General features: G+C 41.6%; 1 protein-coding gene across 10 annotated transcripts in view; it reads right to left on the bottom strand.

Moving 5' to 3' along the window:
• Positions 1 to 22914, bottom strand: part of HECTD4 (HECT domain E3 ubiquitin protein ligase 4) — a 165985-nt gene that overhangs the window by 32186 nt on the left and 110885 nt on the right. For 7 of the 10 annotated variants that reach the window (XM_027956603.3, XM_042234681.2, XM_027956600.3 and 4 more), the window contains exons 35-52: positions 21762 to 21915; positions 20593 to 20873; positions 20189 to 20378; positions 18857 to 18938; positions 17133 to 17335; positions 16157 to 16292; positions 15183 to 15365; positions 14556 to 14720; positions 13995 to 14164; positions 12981 to 13096; positions 9722 to 9825; positions 8424 to 8585; positions 8158 to 8306; positions 7692 to 7771; positions 5012 to 5175; positions 2622 to 2859; positions 1292 to 1428; positions 691 to 817 (exon numbers count right to left, since the gene is read on the bottom strand). In XM_027956603.3, the coding sequence (XP_027812404.2) occupies positions 691 to 817; positions 1292 to 1428; positions 2622 to 2859; positions 5012 to 5175; positions 7692 to 7771; positions 8158 to 8306; positions 8424 to 8585; positions 9722 to 9825; positions 12981 to 13096; positions 13995 to 14164; positions 14556 to 14720; positions 15183 to 15365; positions 16157 to 16292; positions 17133 to 17335; positions 18857 to 18938; positions 20189 to 20378; positions 20593 to 20873; positions 21762 to 21915 (2841 nt within the window). The remainder of the gene's footprint in view (positions 1 to 690; positions 818 to 1291; positions 1429 to 2621; positions 2860 to 5011; positions 5176 to 7691; positions 7772 to 8157; positions 8307 to 8423; positions 8586 to 9721; positions 9826 to 12980; positions 13097 to 13994; positions 14165 to 14555; positions 14721 to 15182; positions 15366 to 16156; positions 16293 to 17132; positions 17336 to 18856; positions 18939 to 20188; positions 20379 to 20592; positions 20874 to 21761; positions 21916 to 22914) is intronic. The other 3 variants (XM_042234682.2, XM_060401253.1, XM_060401254.1) reach the window with 1 other exon arrangement.

The raw sequence follows: 22914 nt of genomic DNA, 5'->3' as shown, positions 1-22914 counted from the left end.
CCTTAAAACAGAAACCAGCTATCTGCATTTAAGCCTCACTAATAATTCACTGTCTGCAGTCAAACTGTTATATTCTGTGTGTCCAGCAGACAAAAAATATCTCACCATCATCATTACCGTGACATTTAATTTTGGTCAGACTACACGGCCTGCAGGGTCTCCAACCAGGGATTGAACCTGTGCCCCCTGCAGTGGAAGCTCAGAGTCCTAGCCACCAGGCTTCCAGGGAAGTTCCATGGATGCTTACTATGTGCCAGAAACTGTTCTTAGGCGCTTTATCTGTGTCAGCTCTTTGATTTTTCATACCGTTATTGGTTCCATTTGAAAGGTGAGGGAAGTTGAGAAAGGTTAAGTAACTCTCCCAAGGTCATAGAGCTGGTAATAGCACAGGCATGATGTCAGAGCCCAAGCTATTAACCACCAGGCCATCCAGTTTCCTGGTATAACAAGGCTAGCTTCATTCTAACAGGCCATCAACTCAAAATACTGAGCAGAACTGACAAGCAAAGAAAAGCCTGGCAAAGAAAGCAAAAGACCACAAAGTTCCATAAAGGTCCAAGAAGGGGATACTAGTAAGTCTGGCCCAACTTTAGATGAGCCCCTCTTTTCTGATTTATTCCCTGAGTTTCATGTAAATACATCTCTTCAAGCCATGAAGGGGGTTCCATAGGAAAACATAAAGCACCAGACCTAGTTGTAAAGCACCCTTTATCTGGTCCAGTCCTGATTTCCGCTCTGCTTCGTTGCGGAACCGTCTTCGGATGGTAGGAAAAACCTTGGTCTCCCAGGCTTTCACCAGCAGGGCGTAGTGGTCCTCCTGGAAGGAGAAGACAAACGCGAGTGGAGAAGGAACACCTTGTGTCCTTTCCTGACTTACTACGGCTTTCACCCCTGAGGTCTTCACCCCCCTCAAATGCCAGCAGCAGAAACACAACGTGCAGACCATCAAACTAACTACACCCTCAGAGGCCAGGGGAGGCAACAGCTGGCTTGGGGTGGGCTCTTCCTTTCCCTCTAAAGCCATATAAACACTTCACATGACCCCAAACCTCACTGCTGAATTACCATCGAAGCACTTCTTTCTCCAACATCTGGATTGCTGCTGGGCCATGGAGCCAAACAGATATAGCTATTGATATGTGGTTTAGGAAAACGAATACCCCAATTACTGTCCAAACACAATGATATAACTGTAAGCATAAAGACTTCAGTTTTGCATGCTCAGATCAAAATATTCCTCGTGGCTTGATTTCATCACCAGGGAGTTAAGTGACTGCTGTGGGGCTCTTACCTGTGGGATGTCGTCATCATCATCATCATCACTTTCGTCATCTGCAATGGGGGGCGGGTGGGGGTCTGGGCCAGAGGTGATGAAATTCTCATAGCTGAGCTCCACTTTATAATGACAGGAAGTATCACTATCATATTCTGTAACAAAGCACAGTGACAGTGAATTCTAGGCAAGGGCATATAAACTCATACATGGACAGAACAGATTCTCTTAATTTGTGAGATAATGGATGCGAGAGTTGGACTGTGAAGAAAGCTGAGCACCAAAGAATGCTCAAAGGATGCTTTTGAACTGTGGTGATGGAGAAGACTCTTGAGAGTCCCTTGGACTGCAAGGAGATCCAACCAGTCCATTCTGAAGGAGATCAGCCCTGGGTGTTCTTTGGAAGGAATGATGCTAAAGCTGAAACTCCAGTACTTTGGCAACCTCATGCGAAGAGTTGACTCACTGGAAAAGACTGATGCTGGGAGGGATTGGGGGCAGGAGGAGAAGGGGACGACAGAGGATGAGATGGCTGGATGGCATCACCGACTTGATGGACGTGAGTTTGAGTGAACTCCAGGAGATGGTGATGGACAGGGAGGCCTGGCGTGCTGCGATTCATGGGGTCGCAGAGAGTTGGACACGACTGAGTGACTGAACTGAACTGAAAGACTCTTAGCTCTTGGAGGAATTTTAAACCACAGAGTCAAGGAATAACTAATCATCTACAATTTCCTTGAATCCTAAAATAGTTTATGTGGATATAATTCATTTAACTCAAAGAAGACTTTGGATGGTTCTTCAATAAGATACAGAATTAAACAGATTCTTAAAACAATTTTCAAACCAGTATCCCAAGGGCCAAATATGGCTGCAGACATCTCATTTCTTGAAGATCATTTTTATTCAATCTTACTATGAGATTTTTCAAATAATCAGGAATGTTTTTAGTGCACACCTACACATCTACCACTTAGATTCCACAACTAACATTTTATTATTCTTTGATGGCTTCCATTTTAAATCAGTTTAAAAATGATTAACATTTAAAATTAGGAGGTTTTATATAAAATTCTGTGGTTCTTAGCTGTCTCATAAAAAGTGGACAATCTTTCAGGCCTGCATTTCCATGTGGCAATATTCTGTTGGTTCTGAGTAGTGGCAGACTTCCTCTATGTGGGGGATGGACTCTCCAGACCACCAGGCTTCCTCCTGGCTCCCTATTTTATCTGGGCCTATTACCCCATTACCAGTGTGCAATGGAGTATGTCCAAGCTAAATGGGTTTATGGAATTAACAGCATCCCCATTTCCAGGAAGCAGGTGCACCCTGAGGGGAGGCAGCTTACGTTGCTGAGCAGTGGCTACAGCAGCAATTCGGCATGGTGGCCCGTGAGTGCCCGGGTCTGACGCAATACTGGTGCCAGCATCGTTATCACTGTCAGAGGCCATGGCAAAGGGCAGGGCCTCGAAGTTAGCGCTGATTTCCTCAGCCAGGTCAGTGCACAGGTCGGCAGCGTTGCGGTGGGCCTGCCCTTCAGCGTAGGCAAACGGGCGGGAACCAAAGTTAGCGCGAGTCTTGGTGTTCTGGAAAGGAAACCAAAGAAAGGACTTGAAAGGAGTTAGGTTACTTATGTTTTCACTTTTAACACCTCCAAGTGGACTTCATTCACTGTCCCTAGCTATGGAGAGTCTGTAACCCCAGGAGAAGGGCTGGTGCAACTATAGACCCTGGTGCTTCGAGCTCGGCAAGGCCGCCCTGCCCCTCCCCTCACTCATGCTCTTTGCTATTCAAGTTCAGTGACCCTTCTTGTTTCCAGCACTGTTCCTTTCTACCTGACGCCACTGCACATGCCATTGCCTTCACCTGCAACATTCTTTCCTCCAATTTTGTCCATTTAAACCGGTTAAAATTCCAGATCTGGCTCAAACATCACTTCTTCAGGGTAATACAGATGTGACCAGATTGGCTTGGTACTTGCTTCCCTCAAGTCTACGATTGAATCATATTGTGATGATTAATTCTATATGCTGATCTGACTGGCCACAGGGTGCCAGATTAAACATTGTTATTGCTGTTGTGTCTGTGAGATTAACATTTGAATCGGTGGACACAATATGTCCCCAATGTGAGTGGGCACTATCCAATCCATTGAGGGTCTGAATAAAACAAGAGGTGGAGGAAGGAGGAATTCAACCCTTTCCCCTTTCCCCCTGCTTGAGTTAGGATATCTCACTCCGTCTTCTCTTTTCTCTTGCTATTGGACTGAGACTGCATCAAGCCATGCCTCTCCTGGGTCTCTGGCGTGCAGATGGCAGTTCATCAGACTTGTCAGTCTCCACAGTAACACGAGCCAATTCCTCAAAAGAAATCTCTCCCACCTCTGTCTACACACACACACACACATTCTTTCTCTCTCATATAGATATATATATGTATATACACACACATATATTTATGTGAATGTTTGACTAGTATCTGACTCCTGCAAACTGGATTTAATTGCACAAAGACCATATCTTTTTTTGCTCATTGTTATTGTAAGTCCAGAGCTTAGCACAGTACTTGAGATATAGCACTCAACATAGGTGCTCAATAAATAAATATTTATTGAATGAAAAGAACAGGCTGCCTAAATTATTGACATCTTTAATCAATTCACTGAAGAAAGAGAAAAGATGCTATCAGAGACGTGGTACAGGGGCACATCCTACAAGATCTTCTAAGTCATTCTCAGATTTGGGTTTTCACAATATGTGACACAGGGTGCCACTGACCTGTTGAAAGCAGAAGAGTAACATGACCTAACCAACATTTTTAAGGGATCATTGTAGCTGCTGTGTTGAAAAGACATGTAAAAGGGCAGGAACTCCGGGGATGGGAGGAGAGGGAAATATAGGAATACTGTAACACGCTTCCCAGAAGGTGAGGGTGGCTGGGCCATCAACTCAGTGGTCAGATTCTGGATACATTTTGAAGGTAAGTCAACAAGGTTTGCTGACAGACTGGCTGTACAGTGGGAGGAAGAAGAGGAGTCAAGAAAGAGGCCAAGGTTTTTGGGCCTTAGCGACTGGAAGAATGGAGCTGCCATTTCCTGAGACAAGGCAGGCTAGGGCAGAAGCAGGCTGGGGGTGGGGAAGAGTTAGGCTCAGTTTTAGACACGTTAACTTTGACACGCCAGTGGAATATCTATTTCTAAATGTTGTCTAGGCTGCTGAATATTTGTGTCTAGAATTTAGGATGAGATCTAGACTGGATATAAGGATGTGGGAGCTACCAGCATGTAGTAAATAGAAATGTCCCACACAACATTAGTTGTTTATAGGTGCTTCTTAAAAACAAGGGTTCCATGATTAAGTATAAGTGTAGGGATGCTGGGTTAAATAAAGTTTAATTTTTAAATCTTTACTGAAGGATACCTCTGAGCTTTTGGTATACTAAAGCAACCCAAGAGGGCCATGTTCCAAACTTATTTAACTTATTTTCTACTGGCACTGGAAGAACACCAGTGTTCCTTGCCTTGTTGTTTAGGAAAGATGGCCAAAAGGAGATCAAAGCATTTAAGCACTCAGATTCAATGCAAAGGAAGGACCCACTTCTTCAGCTTTTTTGAGGTTCTGTCATCAGGTACCACATACTATGTCAACCAGGCCACGTCTAGTGTCTTTAATTTTTCCATTCTCGATGGGACAAATTGCTGAGGAGAATTTGGTTTTCGTTCTCAACAAGATAACCTGCCTTTTTCTGAATATGAACCACCGGCCACATCCCACCCGAGACATCTTCGAGATACGGTGAGAGGCGCTGCCCACAGTATGTGAAGTACACACGGCCCTTGGCAGGCTGCCCGGGTGGAGGAGGCGTCCCCTCGGTTCTCTCCCAGCCAATCCCTGCCACGTCACCTAGGGCAGAAGGAGACAACACTTTTTTTTTTTTTCCTTTTTATTGACTATTAAAATTCCAATATGTAACTGGCATGCGGTCACATACCATTGACTATCATGGTTTTTATTTATTCATGCCATCAGTTACAGTTGAAAAAGACATGGAATACCTTGTATTGGGTTGGCCAAAACATTCATTTGGGTTTTTCCATAACATCTTATGGAAAAACACAAAGGAAATTTTGGCCAACCCAATATTTAGATACATATAAAGTAACATAGTTTCCCTGGTGGTTCAGACAGTAAAGAATTCACCTGCGATACAGGAGACCCACGTTTGATTCCTGGGTCAGGAAGATCCCCTCAAGAAGGGACTGGCTACCCATGCCAGTATTTTGGCCTGGAAGATTTCATGGACAGAGAAGCCTGGCAGGCTGTAGTCCATGGGGCCACAAAGAGTCAGAAGACTGAGCGACTAACACTCACTCACTCACTCAAAGTAACACAACAGAAATAAACAATTTTAAAAAGAGAAGTCAGAAACTGTTCAGAAGAACAAAAATAGTAGTGTCTACATAGTTATATAATTACACATGAAATTTAACCTTTATTTTCCAGGCAGCGAAGACAAAAAGGAAAAATATTGGATATGATTTTTTAATAGAGGAATACAAGTTTTTCTCTTTTGACATGTACAAGATTGCTTATGAATAAAGGTAAGAAAAGTAGTATTTTCTCAGCAAGTTTGCAGATGACTTAGAAAGGGTCTAAAAAATGTAATTTTAAACTCCACCTACAATGTAAGCTAAACATACATCACTAACTCATATTATGACTCCTTACTTATATTTATTTACAGCGTTTTTCAGGAAGTGAAGATAATACAAGCTAAGCTGCTTTCTGATGAGATGACTAGATACTGGGATGAACTTAGAGAACCAAGGGGACCATGTCCACCACATCAGCACTATAGGCTGCCTCAGGCAAGCTGCTAGTGCACATAGCTTTACAGTTAACCCATTGTAAACTCTCCAGTCAGTGCATGAAGTTCTGTGATTCTGCTTTTGATCAGTCTCACATGCTTTTCTTTTTGGCTGCACTGCACGGCTTTCAGGATCTTAGTTCTCCAAACAGGGATCGAACCAGTGCCCTCAGAAATGAAAGTGTGGAGTCTTAACCACTGGACTGCCAGGGAATTTCCAGTCTCATACGGTTTTGATACCACTAGGCTGGGTTTCCCAATGGCTGGGGACTTGTCATTGTTCACCATGGCATCTGCAGGGCCTAGAAAAGGGCCCAGCACATAGGAGATGCTCAAAGAGTAACTGTTAATGAACAGACACTGAAGGTGTTGGTACTGAGGTTGGGATCCTGTTGTTAAAAGTAGGTTCTTAATTCCTAGTACTACACAGACACATTTCTCTAAGAAAAGAGTAGGTAGCCAGCTTGCTTGAGGTCTGATCCAAAATTTTCTCAAAAACTAAAGTACGATCAAACAAAACAATCAACTGTAACAAACAAATAAACCACTTAACTATGGGTCCCCTGCTCTCTACTCCCCCTCCCTTTGTGCTTAAAGCACTTAAGTACTCAGCAGATCACAGAGTTCTGCTCCATAGAGAGAGAAACAACCTGCCAGGAAGTAACTTTCCAAGGCATAACTTGACCATAACTGAAAATACCATGCTCACTGGTAAAGTACAATTTAATAAGCAGCTCCCTCAAGGAAAAGTGATGACCAAATTACCTCCCAGACAGCTACAAGAAGTTATCTGTCGGGTTCAGTGACTCAGGAATCCCTACCTAAGCATCTCAGATCATCTATCACATTTAATAATTTCAAGTTTCATCAGAGATGATGCTAAGATGTACTGTCTGAAAATAAGTCACCAACACTTTTGGCTGCTTCTAATGTCAAGAGGACAATGTCTGTATATGCTACTTCTGGAGCAGTTAGGACTATTCCTCTACTATTACCGATCAAGTTATTATATGGAGGCTTAAAAAGACGAGGGGAAAGATTTTCTCTTTATTGAACCGACTATGTGACTGAAACACCTGGGCTGAAGATCTGCTGAAGTTGGACTGGATGTTTAGGCTACTGAGAGCAAAGTCTATAGCACATTATCTTACCTACGGATAATGGATTTCTTGAGTGCTTCAAGCTGACTGGTAGGGGTGGGGGTTCTTTTTTGAAGCTATTTATATATTTATTAATGAAAAGCTAATTAAAGACCAAACTTCAAAGTATAGCAAAATCTCAGATTTTTCTAATGATGGAGGAATGACAATTACTGTGACTCCTACGTTACCAATGGAGGCTTTAACGACAACACTGCCTCATAAAATGAAAGGTTCAGTGTAAACTAGGGGACAGCAATGACAAGTATTTCATTTTCACTAGAAGACAGTGTCCATTTCCATTTGCTGAGTTTCATTAATTTTGACCTATTCTGGCCCAAACCTGGGAACAACAGAAATAGACAAGGTGCAAAAAAAAACCCAAAAAACAAAAAACCTCCCACCATACTCACCAGGAGAGAGAGTTACATCTAATCGAACACTCTTCCACTGTAATAAACTGGAGCCATTGTAATGCACGGCTCGGCCATTGCTATTGAAAAGAAAAAACAAGGAACAGTCAGAGACGAGGCTAATGGGCCAACACAGAGGAAGGTAAGCAGTGAATGGTTGGAGGAGTTTCAGTAGCAGGAGAGTAACTAGAAGACAAATCCTAAGAGCTCTTCTCTTTCATTGAACATGAGTATATTTCCAGCTGGTATTGTCTATATTTTTTAGGGTAGAGACTATAATTATATTACTATAGTTTTAAAATACCCACATCCATGTTGGGGTTTTTTTTCCACACTGTGTGGCATCTTAGTTCCCTGACCAGGGATTGAACCCATGCCCCCTGCAGTAGAAGCACAGAGTCTTAACCACTGGATAGCCAGGGAAGTCCCTATTGTTTTTCAGGTAACAGTGATAGCAGCCACTTACTTATGGAAAAGACAGGTGCCCACTGGATTAGTCCATGCCCCATCTCTTTTCTCTGCTTCTGTAGCAAAGCCAAAGGAAACTATTGGTCCAGTATCATCATCTGTATCTCCATAGGAAACAATTTCAATTTCCCAGTAGAAAGACGGAGCCTGAAGAAACACCAGGAGTGGGCAGACAATCAGGGCTCACCATGGGCCCTTGAACTTCCTCTTTCTCTCACATTTGAAGGACAGAGGCAGAAGACAAGGGGTCCTGTGATTTCTCACCTGAACGGGCAGTGGTGAGGTGGCGTAGATAAATGTGCCCCGGGGCAGACCGCCCCCCGCACTGGGGTCTGCTAGGAAAGTGACAGAAGTGAGGTGCGAGGAGAACATGCAGGCTCGGACAGGTGGAAACACTCGTGAGGGGCTCCATGTAATCTCTTTGGGCTGCATTGTGGAAAAACATTTTCATTCAATAGCATTGTGAACACAAAATGGAGATGTTGAGATTTCAAGTGATATTTTTTCTCTTATATATTTTTAACTGTCTTATTTTGAAATGACTTCAAATCCAGGCAGAAAATTATAAGAATACAGCAATTTTTATATACTCTCACCTAGTATAACTAAAATTTTTTGAGATAAAATTCACATAACATGTAACTTTCCCATTTAAAATGTACAGTTCAATGGATTTTAGTATATTCACAGAATTCTACAATCATCACCACAAACTAATTTTAGAACGTTTTTGTTCTCCTTAAAAGAAACTGTACCCATTAGAAGTTAATTCCCATCCCTCGCTCCTCCCAGTCCCTGGTAACCACCTTTATGCTTTCTGTCTCTCTGAATTTGCAGGTTCTGGACATTATAAGAAATAGAATTATACAGTGTGTGGTCTCTTGTGACTGGCTTCCTTCACTTAGCATAATTCCAGTTTTATCCATACTGCAGCATGTATTAGCACTCTGCTACTTTTTAAGGGTGATAATACTCATTGTATGAACATGCCCATTTTATGCATTCATTCATCAGGGGATGGACGTTTAGGCTGTTTCTACTTTCTGGCTATTATGACTACTGCTGCTAAGAACATTCACAGATATGCCAATATTGGACATTTTTGCCTCTTTTGCTTTTGCCCCTCAAGTGAAATTTGTTTTTCCCTGTGAGACTACTTTTTTGTTTGTTTTATTCACTCGTTTTAGATTCTATGTGTAAGTAATATCATACATTCAATGTCTTTCTCTGTGCCACTTTTGCTTTTTAGTCACTCTATGTATACTTTTTAGTATTATTATAAGATGAACTACAGATCTGAAATTTTGAAAAAGTTTTCTTTTTTTTGTTATTGATAATGCAGAAATTATTTACAGACTGCCGAGTTCTGCTCCCCTGCTGTAATCTTTCAATATTCAGAACGTCAAGTTGATGTGCTTTGACATTCAGAGATGAGAGCATGTCACTGCAGAGCTTATACCTCCAAATGGCTCTGCAAACACCCCTTCTAAAATCATGAACGTGCTGCCTGGCATTCTGTAATTCTCTCATGCTGCGTGCTGCAGACACAGCAGAGGGCTCACCTGTCTCCGGTCAGCCTGCAGCGGAGGCGGCGGGGGCCGAGCACAGTCCCGGTAGAGCATCCTCAGCCGTTCACACTGCACTTCCACAACTGCCAGCCGCTCTCCTGGAGGGGAAGATGTCGAAGATGTGCATATAAATCCTACAACTCCTGAGAGGGCTCCAACTTTTTTGGAGTTGGACCCGAGCAATGAAATACTTATAGAGATTATTCAAATTCTTACAAAGAGCAAACGCCCTGAGACATCTTTGTCTCCTGCGTGTAGCTCAGCAACAAACCAATGTAGTCAAGTGCACGGACCCTGAGGTTGGGCTGCCTGGATCCAGAATCTGGTTCCATTACTTGATATTTAACATCATACTGCCAACATGGGGGTAATAACAGTACCTGTGCCTCACAGGGTGGTTGTGAAGATGAGACAATGCAAGTTAAAGCCTTTAGCCAAGTCCCTGACACATGGTCAACACTCAATAAATGAAAGCTATTATTATCATCTAATGAATGAAAACTATTATTTTTATCATCTAAATCGATTTTTTAAGACTATAACCTGCTGAACATCTCCCACAAACAAAGCACAGGGCCAGATGTTGGAAAATAGAAAGTTAATATGAGCCGAAGTCCCTAATCTGGGAGGAGAGATAAGACATGTATGTGCACACACGCATATGACAAAGAACATAGTGCAAGGCTGAAGTGTATTATTATGTGACATAAGACACAAACATGGGCAAAGATGAGAGACAGACCAAAGAGGGAAGCATTACAATGGCCAAGTCTGAGGCTTAATTTATCACAGATGAAGTAAAATAATAAGAGGAATTCACTGAAAAAATTTTCACTTTAGAGAATCAATATATTATATTGCTTATAAATTCTATGACAATTCATTTATGAAATTAAAAAACCTTGATATATTAAAAAATAAAAATCAAATAACTCTTTCTCTTTTACACGCTACTTTGAATCTCATGTAGTAAACAGCATTTCTTCTGAGCACAGACTAATTCTCTAGTAGGCTATAAGAAACTACTGCTGTGTTGGAAAGTAATTCAGACATAGTTTTTATTTTTTTTTAATACAGGTAAATCAGCAAACTTAGATACCTACTTTAAACCTTAAAATCCTTTCTGGTAATCTAATATGTGAGTTATTAAGGACTGTTAAATTTGACATGGATTTCCCTGGTGGCTCAGATAGTAAAGAATCTGCCTACAATGCAGGAGACCCGGGTTCGATCCCTGGGTCGAGAAGATTCCCTAGAGAAGGGAATGGTAACCCACTCCAGTATTTTTGCCTGGAGAATTCCATGGACAGAGGAGCCTAGTGGGTTACATGAGCCTAGTCCATGGCGTGGTAAAGAGTCAGACATAACGGAGCTATTAACACTTTCACTTTCTTGACATAGGACACTATATTAGAATATAAATTCCTATGTATAAGCTCATAGTCTTCCAATTGTAGCAATTAATAAGAACTTCCCACATGTTTCTTTCAACTCTTTGTTTCTATAGGGTTCTTTTCCACAGTGGGGGGGAAATGGGTTAGATGGGTTATTATTAAAGCTATTTGCTCTAAATTATGATGATTTCTGGCTTATACATCAAGTACCAAAGTTAATTTCACAGAGTAAGATAAAATGTATTCTATTTTATTCTATAAAATGTATAAAAGAGACCCAGAATGAGTCCTAGAGAAAAGCAAGGGATTCATTCAGAAGGTTATATGTTTGCTAAAATAAGTCAAATAAGTCTTAGGATGCAACCTAAGCCAAGAATATTAAAAAAGCAGAAGCAGGGAACTACCTATGACACATACAAAATTAAATAATGAGCAAGTGTTTAGTCACAAGTAATTTCACTTGAGAAGCCGAGCAAGCAAGCTCCTTTTCTTTTGTTCTTGCTGCTTCTTTTGGGGGGATCTCTCTGAGGCTTTTTAATGGTTGCTGGCCCCAGACAGCTATACTTATTAACGGAAGGAGATTTGAGAAGTGAAACAGATATAAAAATGAAGATGAATTAAAAAGCAAAAACAAGCCAAAAGAAATCACTGTCACATGAAAAAGGACAAAAATTTAAGGACAGAAAAAGTTAGAGAGTTAGAGAAAAAAAGGAGATAGCATGAGAGACAGTAGATAATATAGGTAACAAAAATGACCAAAAAAATAGATAGGATTAAAACCATTAAGGGAGGTAAAGATATCCATTTTTTCCTTAGTTCATTACAACATTAGTACAAGAGCACTGGAGAAATGCTAATCTAATTGTGAACAATGATAAAGGGTAAATTTTCACTCAGAAAAACCCAGGCCAACCATCAATGTACAAGAAATTCAAGAACAAAAGAACATATTAAATGACACCATAAGATATACAAAATCCAGACTATGGAAAACTTCAACAAGTAAGTTGTAAGGGAAAAAAAGATACTGAGGGGAATCTGTATTTTAAAAGCAATTTAAAAGACAACAATGAATTACAATGGATGAACTCTAATTGGACTCTGATTCAAATAAACAAAACATAAAAACAAGTATGACTTCGAGAAAATTAGAAAGTTGAACACTGACTAGATATTAAATAATATTAAATTATTGTAAATTTTTTACATGTGAAAATGATATTGTGGTTTAAGAGTCCTTACTGAGATACACACTAAAATATTTATAGATAAATAAAAGGAATATCTAAAAATCTGCTTAAAAATAATCCAGGAGGGTGTAGTGTAGAAGAAACAGGATTGGTTATTAGTTGATAACTGTTCAAACTAGATGATGGAAACATGAGGGTTCATTATACAAAAATAGTCTGTTTTTGTACTTATTTGAACTTTTCCATAAGCACACATACAGACACACAGAAACACAAACACACAAAGATGGATGTTAGTGCAAATTTCTGGACTCTGAATTCACATGTGGCCAATGACAATAGTCAGAAAGTATCCATAGCCCTAAGGGCAGGTCACAAAGAATTCTAATACAGAAATGAAACCCACTTATTAATATGAATGGGGCAAAGAAAATACTCTGACATCATGGTCCTAAAGTTAAAATGAAAAATGCTGATTTCCTAATTGGCATATACTGCATCTTTTTATTTACATTTGCAGATTTGAAATGAAAGTCAGTTGTGTAAGTGCTGTGTCTAGAGCTTAGCTGTTGGACGTGTATGTGAAAACAGTCAATATCCCATTCCAAATTGTCAGTGTGCTAACAAACCTCGACACAAAGCGTAGAAAGGAAAGCAACAGGTACTTACCAGCACTGCATTCCTGGGCTACTAGGTTAAGAACTTCAACAGCTGCAGGACACTGCTGTATGAATTCTTCACAAAATAAGCTGTCTTCTAAAAGCTGGGCCATGACCAGGCATGCTCTTAATGTTAAAAGATTTACAATATTTCAAAGTCATCAATGGTCATTCTCTAGAAAGCCAACTGTGAAAAACATTTCAATCAATTTTATCCACTAATTTACATAAGGTTCCAACTCTCCATTCCTCTTGCTTTTTTACTGAGCTGCATTGGTTTGAATATATGTAACTAGCTTCTCTTTTCCCACACAGTAACTGCTGACACTGCATGGACAACTGGAAAGGGGGAAATGGTTGCCATCTCCCTCCATGAAGACACCAAGTGACAGCTGTGAAATAAGCACTGTCTCCTAATACCTTTTCCTAAACTTTGCTTTGTAGGCAATATTAATGTTCTGAGAACAAGAGGGACCCAAATGCTTGGGAAATCTGTATACTGATCTCTCTCACCAGATTCAAAACATATATTAGAACTTTCTGGCAAGTTTCATTGTCAAAAGAAACTTGTTGCTGTTGTTTAATTGTAAATAAATGTGTTTTCTTTCCAATTCTGACACTTGTGAGCATTCCCTAATTCTCTCCTCAGCAGTTTGGAAAGAGACTGGATAGGTACTGATGTGGTCTGAACTACTTTAAAAAGGCCAAGTGACAGAAGACTTCCTGTGATAGAACAGAGCTCTTTGACCAAAGCAAATCAGTGCATGCACTCCATATAACACTCATATTTTGATTGTTTATTTTCTTAGGGAAACAGCTAAACTTTATTTCAAAGCACAGAAGTTGGGGAATGCAACAAAAACTGTAGTAAACGCAGCACAAATGGATGGCTTCTGTTACTCAGTTTGGCATGAAGTTCATGCTATGGACCCAGTAAACCTGGCACAGAGAGGCCCACGGAAGACGCCTGTCCCTCTGGCCTGCACCACCTCAGCACATTAGGGGGTCTCTGGAGCACGCTCACCTTGTTCTTATTTCAGCCAGGAGCCGAACGACTGCCATCACAGGAGCTGACCCATCTCCTGTTGCAGGAAGTGAGGTATGAATAGAGAGACTTCCCTCCTGAGGAAGCAACATGGACTGGACTGCCTGTACTACCTTCTCAGTAATGGACAGTTTATGAAGAGGCAATGCCTGATGGCGGTGGGGGGGGGGCATGGCAAAAAGTTAAATTCAAGTAGTTAGTTTATAAGAAATGAGGGTGTTATTATCATCTGGAGTCAATTCTCAAATTTTCAATTAAAAAAAAAAATTCACCGTACAGAAAACTGCAAGCTAGACCAAAACAATTAAACATACAATATACTGCGGAATATTCCTCACCAAAGAAATGAATTTGGTCATTTAGGTAAAAATCTTCACATCAACGTTACTATTAAATAATTACACCCAGTATGTAAATACATAAGTAAAATTTAAGAAAACCACGTATTTGTGCTTCAGCATTGTGCACGTGCATATCATTCATTACAGGATGGTTACCATTTGCAGTGACATTTGAGGATACATTTAAAAATCACCTTACCTCTGATCTTGGAACACAAAGTCTAGACAATGGAATAGTCAGTGTGTCTGATGCTTGCGAAGTCTTTCTACAGTCTATGGGTGGGAATCTGACCGTAGCTATACCTTCCTGTTCGTTGATAGAAGCCACCACTCCGATGCTTCCTGATATTCCTCTACCTAGAACCTAGAGACACAGATGGGTTAGCACTACTTACCAACTCTGACGGTGTGAGCAGCGATCTGATGTGACAAGTGGGAGGAGTAAATCTACAGCTGTCATTACTGGCATTACAGCAATAGGTTCTTATAATGCAGACGCCAAGCCCTGAATGTGAGTTAAAATAATAGGTCCTAAAACCTTATATCAAGGTGATCACAGTATGAAGCAAATTCAAGCCTCAATTCTAAAACACTCCCAATATTAACACTACCACAGGACACAACGGTTTTAGCTACTGTGCAGTACTGTACTGATGTCTGAATAATCTGCAGCACTGTGTGGATGAGAAGCCACTTGTTTCTTAGCTTGAAAAAACAAGAATTTTTGTCCAACTGGGAGGATGATATTTGTCTTCCAGCTGATAGATGAATCAATGGACTTATACACACGGGAAAGCGATGACTTGGGGAAATGGTGGCTGGTTACCTGGACCTCAGACCCGATCTTGATTGTCTCTTTGAAGCCTCCAAGTGCACACAGTGCAGCCACAGCCTGGCGGGCAATTCTCTGAAGTTTGGCAAGCTTTCTGCCACTACTGCTGCCATTTTCCAGAATGCTTTCTGCATATTTCCCCAACTGTGGAATGTACATCAGTGCACGAGACAGAACCTAAACATATGAAGCAGCCAACATGACAGGAGTTAGAACTTTGGTCATTTTGATACTAAGGGTGGTGCAGTGTCGACAACAGGGCCCCTGGACTAAAGGAACTCTGGACACGGGAGGGGTGCAGTAACAAGCAGGAATGACCACTGATGTTCTTGCCATATTGGTCTTATGTAATTGGACAAAACTGGAAACGCACAATCTTGAAATATGAGCAAATCAAACACAGTTAAAAAAAAGAAACAAACCTAAAAAAGAGCCAAAAATTTATCTGAAGAAAGACCATAATAGCATATCAACGACCTTGGAACACCCAATTACCTTTAGGATATGATATAAGGTGTTCACAAGATGAATGACTCGGAATAGGGAAACTGATGACCAAACTCGTTTTTGGGAGACTGGACTAGTTTGTCAAGATGAGTTACTGAAGAGCTCAGGAGTGTGAGTCCGACAGAGACCTCCTTAATACTCATCAACTCCACTTAACAAATCCAATAAACCAAGGATGCATGACTTCCTAATGTTAGTACCGATTGAACACAAGCAAGGAGGAGAAACAAGGTGTGCCATTCTTTCCCTGAGAGTATTAGCCTGCCTTCTGTGAAATCAGAATTGGCAGTGATAGGAGATGTGGGTTAACAGAGTTGAAACCACTAAATCAAAGCAGATTTCAGGGGAAACACAAGTCTATCTGGCTCAAGAGGGAACTCTCGCTGTTACAATGTCCCTTGCTAGAACAAAACACTGACTTCTGCCCTGCTTCCTCCTTTAAGCAATAACAGCGTACTAACCTTCTCTGCTGTCGTGGTCCATATCTGAGCAGCATTTGACTCAGGTGCCATCAGCAAGCTATGAAGCAAGGCGATCACCTCAGCGGCCATGCTGTTTGCCACGTGCCCACTGATGAAAGGTCGGACGGGGTCGGTCCTGCAAGTGTCAACAGGGAAAAGTGTCAAGGCCCCGTGATGGTAAAGAAGCCAGAAGAGCGGCTTTAGACTTGGCATCAGATGGAAACATTTTCTAATTACGATGGGTTAGCCAAAAAGTTGGTTTGTGTTTTTTCTGCAAGATATTGCTAAAAAAACTTAATAAACTTTTTGGCCTGCTCCATACTAGAAAAGTGGATTTTGATGACTTCTCTGCATCTGCCTCTGGCCAGCAAGCATAGAATCTCACCCAACTTATCAGGGGCAACACGTGTTCATCCTTCTGTACACAGCTGGAATGGTGACAAGTACCGTTTAGATGAAGTAAAGGAAGCAAGGCCAGAATTTACTACTGCTGCTAAAAAAAACTGTAGCTGGTGTTCCTGGTGGTGGCCTTTCTCAGAAGAACAGTCCTCCAGCTTCAGATGCGCACTCAGGCTGGAGGGCCTCCCTCTTCGTCCCTCACAGCATCAGATCCACCAAGTGAATGGTCATCACTGGTTGACTCAACTTTGAGAGAAACTACTATGAATGGCTGGGTATTTTAAGCCTCACTTCCTCACTTCCAGCAGGTCAAGGGGAGGATATAAAATTAAAACCTTCAGGACTTCCCTGGTGGTCCAGTGGTTAAGACTTCTCACTCCCAATGCAGGGGGCATGGGTTTGATTCCTAGATGGGGAACTAAGATCCCGCATGTGACGTGGCAAGGCCAAAAATAAATACATATATAAATACTCTACAAAATAAAATATAAAAAAATAAAATTGAAACCCTCAAAACAAACCCTTCACACAGGAAGTCTGAGAAGAGTAGACAGCTTCTTTCCTAGGAAGGCTTTACCTGGCGAGTTCAGAGTTCCTCTCTCGGCAAATGGAGGTTTGGGCTGTCTTCTTCTTGTCCCCTGTGGACAGCCCACTCACGGTCTCTGGGTTGAGGGACTCCACGGGTGGCCCAACACTGACAATGAGGCCTGACTGTGCCCACTTGGTCGCTTTTCGCAGAGCAGCTGCCGCCTCTTCCGTAATCACCTCACAGCAGCCACCCTGGGGGTCAGTTTAAAGATTCTCATGATATTCTTTTCACTCTTCTCAGCACTATACGTTAAAAAATCTGTGTCCTCCAATCTAGGCTCATTTTTATAAATGCAAATATTAAAATATGAGAACTGTAGAAAGTTAAATCTCCACACGCATCCCTTATCCTCAGCCAGAAAGAGATCATTGCTAGTCTGCCAGAATTTTTTCCCCGCAGATTCTGACATACAGAATCATAGGTCATGCTACATGCAGTTTTGAATTCTTTTTAACAGTTATCAAAACATTGTGAATTTTGATCATTGATATGAATCTGATACCATAAAATATCATAAATATCCATGTCAACATAGACATATCTGGTTACTTTTATGGTTATACAGTATTTCGTTGTTGTTGTTTAGTCACTAAGTCATGTCCAACTCTTTGTGACCCCGTGGACTGTAGCCCGCCACGCTCCTTTGTCCATAGGATTTCCCAGGGAAGAAAACTGCAGTTGGTTGCCACTTCCTCCTCCAGTGGATCTTCCCAACCCAGGGATCGAACTTGAGTCTCCTGCATTGGCAGGTAGATTCTTTACTGCTGAGCCACCAGGGAAGCTCAGATCATCTCATCAAATGGGTATAATAATTTAACAAATCTCCTATTTATGGGTACATGAATTCTATTTTATTTTTTACAAACATAACTGCCAAGAATAAGCTTGTCTCTGGATACTTGAAAATGCCCTATTTACCCTCACCTTGGCAATAAAGGGTATCATCAATCTTAACATTATCAGGGTGATATGGTAAAAATGACACAGTACTATTATTTTTATTCTTTCCCTTTATTTATTTACTGTGTAATTTGTGAGACTGGACATATTTTTTATGGGCTATTTGTCTTTATTTCTTATTATCCATTATTATTACTCTTTTAACCTTTCACCCTATGATCACTTTTAAACTATTTTTATGCTGTAGAACTTTCTTAATGGAGCTAAGAAAATTTCTAGGTCAAAATCAAGAGTTCTCTTCCATATTTTAATATTAAGGATAAATTGATCTTTTTAAATTTAAACTTTTTATTTTCTATTGGGGTATTAACAATATTGTGATAGTTTCAATATGGGTAAACCTATGGCTGATTCATGTTGATGTTTGGTAGAAACCAATGCAAAACAAATGGTAAAGCAAATTATCCTCCAATTAAAACAAAACACAATACTGTGATAGTTTCAGGTGAACAGTGCAGGGGACTCAGCTATACATATACATGTATCCATTCCCCCCCAACTTCCCTCCCATCCAGGCTGTCATATAACATTGAGTAGAGTTCCATGTGCTATACTGTAGGTCCTTGTTGGTTAGATGATAAATTGATTTTGACTAATCTTCTTGAAAATAGCCTCAATGACTTCAATTTCTCACCCTGCTTCTTTGTGGTAACGTGAATGTTTTAAAAAAAATTTCTCCTGAAAACCTGAAGCCTGGCAAATGTTCTCAACTGTGGTTCTTGTTGGAGCAGGTTCCTCCACGTTGGGGTTACCTTCGTCATGTCTCGGTCCATTTTCACAACTTTCTCCATGTTGGCACCAGTACCAAGTCGGAAGGGTCGTCCTTCTGAGCTACTGAAATAGGAAGTCAGAGAGAGGCAATGATTTTACAGGATGGTCACAGCTGGGGACTGCAGGCCATGAGGCAACCTGGTAATGATCAGGCCACCATTACATGCTGTAACAAAAATCCACAGTAAGACTCAATTTTTCAAAAGGAAATGCTCTTTATTGCTCAATTATAGCACTTCTAGGGATCAAAACAACAATTTTTTTTAGAGTTATAATGATAATTAAAAACTTGTGTGAAGATGATAAACTAAGTGACAAGCTGATCCTAAAATAAAGAGAAGGCCAGGCCCACGGGAGGCCTCAGTGAGGGATCTAAATCTCCAAGTGAGGCGGTTTTAATAACAGCCTGGACTGGTGCCTGAGTGTGAATGATTGGATCTCCCTAAGAATTTAGTTCCTCCTGCCTCCTCAACCTGGCTCTCAAAAGAGCTTTCACCAAGTTTGTATGATGACATTTCACAGTGCCCAGGAACATTCCTTGGAAATTTCTTCATCTGTGTGCTGACTTCCCCTGACTCAGCTTACCCTATGCAGTAGCCCATAGTGCTTTTGATTTCTATGATGGCAGACAAGGAACCCGATTATGAGGATGACACCATCATTCAGTCATTTATTTGAAGAGAGGACTCTTCCATCTGAGACAAACATCTCCTCTAAATTTCCTAAATTTCTCTTCTAAATTCCTTAAATTTCTCCTATATTTAGGAGTTTGTATTCTGTGGGACCTTCTCATTGTCCTGGATTCCACTAAAAGGGCCCTGCCGGTTTGTAATCTTTGGACAATAATTATATTTTCACTTCTTTGTTAAGCAATCATATTGTTCATACTTCCAATTAATTATGGCTTTTGAAAAAGTTTCTTACTTCTTTATCTCATAGTCAATGGTATCCCTAATTTTACTATGACTGAGGGATGCCCATAACTGAAAACCAAGCTGCATTATTCCTTCTCACAGATAAGGTCACACTACAGACTTGGTTGGACACAAATGATACATACTCAATAGGACTTTCACTCTGTCGGGTCCAGAGAGACAGTACAGAGTTATGGTTAAAAGTTCAGGCTCTGATGTCAGGGGGAACTGTGTCTACGTTTCAGCTCTGCCTCAGTTTGTTCGTGTGTAACGACAGGGATGATAGTAGCAGTGATTACTTGTGAAGAGGGCTGAGACGGTTGACATTGGTAAGGGGCTTACTCAGCACAGTGTCTGACATGGCTCATGCTTGAAGGCATGGACTATTACGATCATCACCTTAGTAATGGCTGCAGAACTTCATGGGATGACTGGTCCTCCCGCTTGTGGATGAAGATAGAGAGCTTGCCATCCACTGCTTCACTCTCTTCTCCGGGATCTTTATCGCCTTTTAAGGAATTCTTGGGGCTGGTTTTCGTCAACGTGGTGTCAGGTTCAGAGGCGGTTGGAGAAAGGACTGTCTGACATCCTTTAAGCAAACAGAAACATTGCAAAGGTGTTTGTGCAGCTCCCCTGGATGGGGAAGCACTGGCTTTGGAATCTCTCTTTCCTCCCTCTCTCCTGCCCTTTCCCCCTTTCCTTTTATCACAGGAAGCACAGCTGTGACTGTGGACAAGGGAAAGCCTGGTCTGATCATCCACAGGAAGTGACGGTGCCTTTCTCCCATCCTGGAGGTGACTCACCTGGGACCACGTAGTCTGCCAGCTTTGCCAAGAGCAGCGAGGCGATCTTGGACGCTGGGTCGCTGGGATCCTCCTGCTCGCTGTTTAGGGAGGGGACGGAGTAGCTCCAGGGTGGGAGCTCCACATTCCCACAGTCTTCTACGCTCATCAGCGGGAGTGCCGCCCGGCACAGCTGAAGAATGATAAGAACCAGCTTTGGGGATGGGCGTTGGTCAAGTAGCAGGGAGAGGAGTTTGGACACACACGCTGGCTGGCTCAGGATGGCTTTACCTATGTGACTCCTGCAAAGAGAGGAAGAAAAGGGCCACAATGTTGGGGACGTTGATCTACAGAAATTCAGAAACAAAGGTTCCCTCAAAGGTTAACCAAACTGAATTCAGATTTCATGCGAAGACACAGATTTTTGGCAATATGTTTTTATGAAGGTTTTTTTTAATAACCATCTGATGAAGGCTCATAATTGACCAGTAATGCTTTAAAAGATTTTTGAAAATTCTTTGATTCCTTATGTTTAGTTAATTGAGATCCTCTAGTTCAGCATGATTCACAGAGCATCAAGGCTTAGAAATCCAAGCTAGGAGGCTTTTAGTCTAGTCTTTTATTCCTTTTCAAGAAGTGCTTCAAGACCAAAGAGATAATACAGTGCTGTACAGACCTCAAGAGTCTGGGCTCTGCCACAGCTGAACCTGTTACTTCAGCAGAAACCAGAGAATAAGCAGCCTTAGGTGGACAAACCTCTGTGGGCCTCACAGCTCACACATGATTAAACCTCCAAAGAATATCTTCTTTCAAAGACACAGCACGAGAAGGTGAATTAATTACAAGTCCTGGCTGGTTAGTCTTTAATCTTGCTATAACGAAGGTTAAGCTATTTGGTTACTGAATGCAGTGGTACTGACCTGAAAGGCTAGCAGCTGTTACCAGCAAAGTATTGGAGCAAATGATAATATGTTATTTTATGGTATAGATATTCAAATAAATAATTTCCACATTTTGGAACTAAATGCTATTTTTCAACGACTGTATTCTCTATTTTTCTTGAGGCAGGAGCATGTCATGACGGCCTAGTAAATTAGATGTTTCTAAAGACAGCCACCCTTTCCCCAAAGGAATTCCATCACTCAGAGGAAAAGCCACCTCCTCCCATAGCTCCAGGGGGCCTTCCATACCTTGAGAGATCATTGAGGAGACTGAGGACATCCTGGAGGGCGTCGTTCCCGGCAGCCTGGTTGCCACAGCACTCAGTCGCTCGGGCAAGGTGATTCGTGAGAAGGCTGGACACCTGACGGGCCAGACCTGAGTGCACAGCCTCTGTGGAGCCGCCTTCAGAGTTCAAGCAAGAAAAAGCATGGTGAAAACCCCAGGAAGGCATGGTGGGTCTGCAGCTGTGGCGGGTCTGCACTAAAGCCTCCCTTTGCCCAATTTTTCTTTAACATGCTCAGTATTTTGTTAGCCATCCAATTAGTGTCTCTCATTAGATAACAACTGGGCCTGGCAACTCACTCCAGCATTCTTGCCTGGAGAATCCACATGGACAGAGGAGCCCACCCAGTCCATGGGGTTGCAGAGCTGGACATGACTGAGCGACTAAGCACACACAGAAACATAAGGAAGGTAACAGTGACTTGAAAAATGATTCAATGTTGGGGAAATATGCAATTCTTTTTTTTTTTTTCTTTTATCTTCAGCAGTTGTAGCCTGCAGGCTCAGCTGCTCCAAGGCATGTGGGATCTTAGTTCCCCAACCAGGGATTGATCCTGCATTCCCTGCATTGCAAGGTGGATTCTTAAGCACTAGACCACAAGGGAAGTCCCAGGAAAAGACATTTTTCTTAATTAAAATTGAATATAATTAATCCACACAAAACCTAGAAACATACTTTAATAGGGAAGAATGACCATTTTATTGGAATGAAAACATCTTTTTTTTCGTGAAGTAGTTGATGTACAATATAAATTACAGGTGTACAATATAGTGATTCACAATTTTTAAAGGTTGTATTCCATTTTCAGTTATAAAATACTGGCTATATTCCCTGTGTTGTCCAGTATGTCCCTGTAGCTTACTTTATACACAACAGTTTAGGGCTTTCCCAGTGGTTCAGACTGTGAAGCATCCGCCTGCAATGAGGGAGACCTGGGTTCGATCCCTGGGTCAGGAAGATCCCCTGGAGAAGGAAATGGCAACCCACTCCAGTACTCCTGCCTGGAAAATTTTACGGTCTGAGGAGCCTGGTGGGCTACAGTCCATGGGGTCGCGGAGTCGGACACGACTGAGCGACGTCACTCTCACTTTCACAGTGCCCTCCCCTTATATAGCCCC

This window comes from Ovis aries, chromosome 17, assembly GCF_016772045.2.
Source record: "Ovis aries strain OAR_USU_Benz2616 breed Rambouillet chromosome 17, ARS-UI_Ramb_v3.0, whole genome shotgun sequence".
Classification (NCBI taxonomy): Eukaryota; Metazoa; Chordata; class Mammalia; order Artiodactyla; family Bovidae; genus Ovis; species Ovis aries.
The sequence above is the reverse complement of the archived record's forward strand: the minus strand, read 5'-3'. Positions and strand labels throughout refer to the sequence as shown.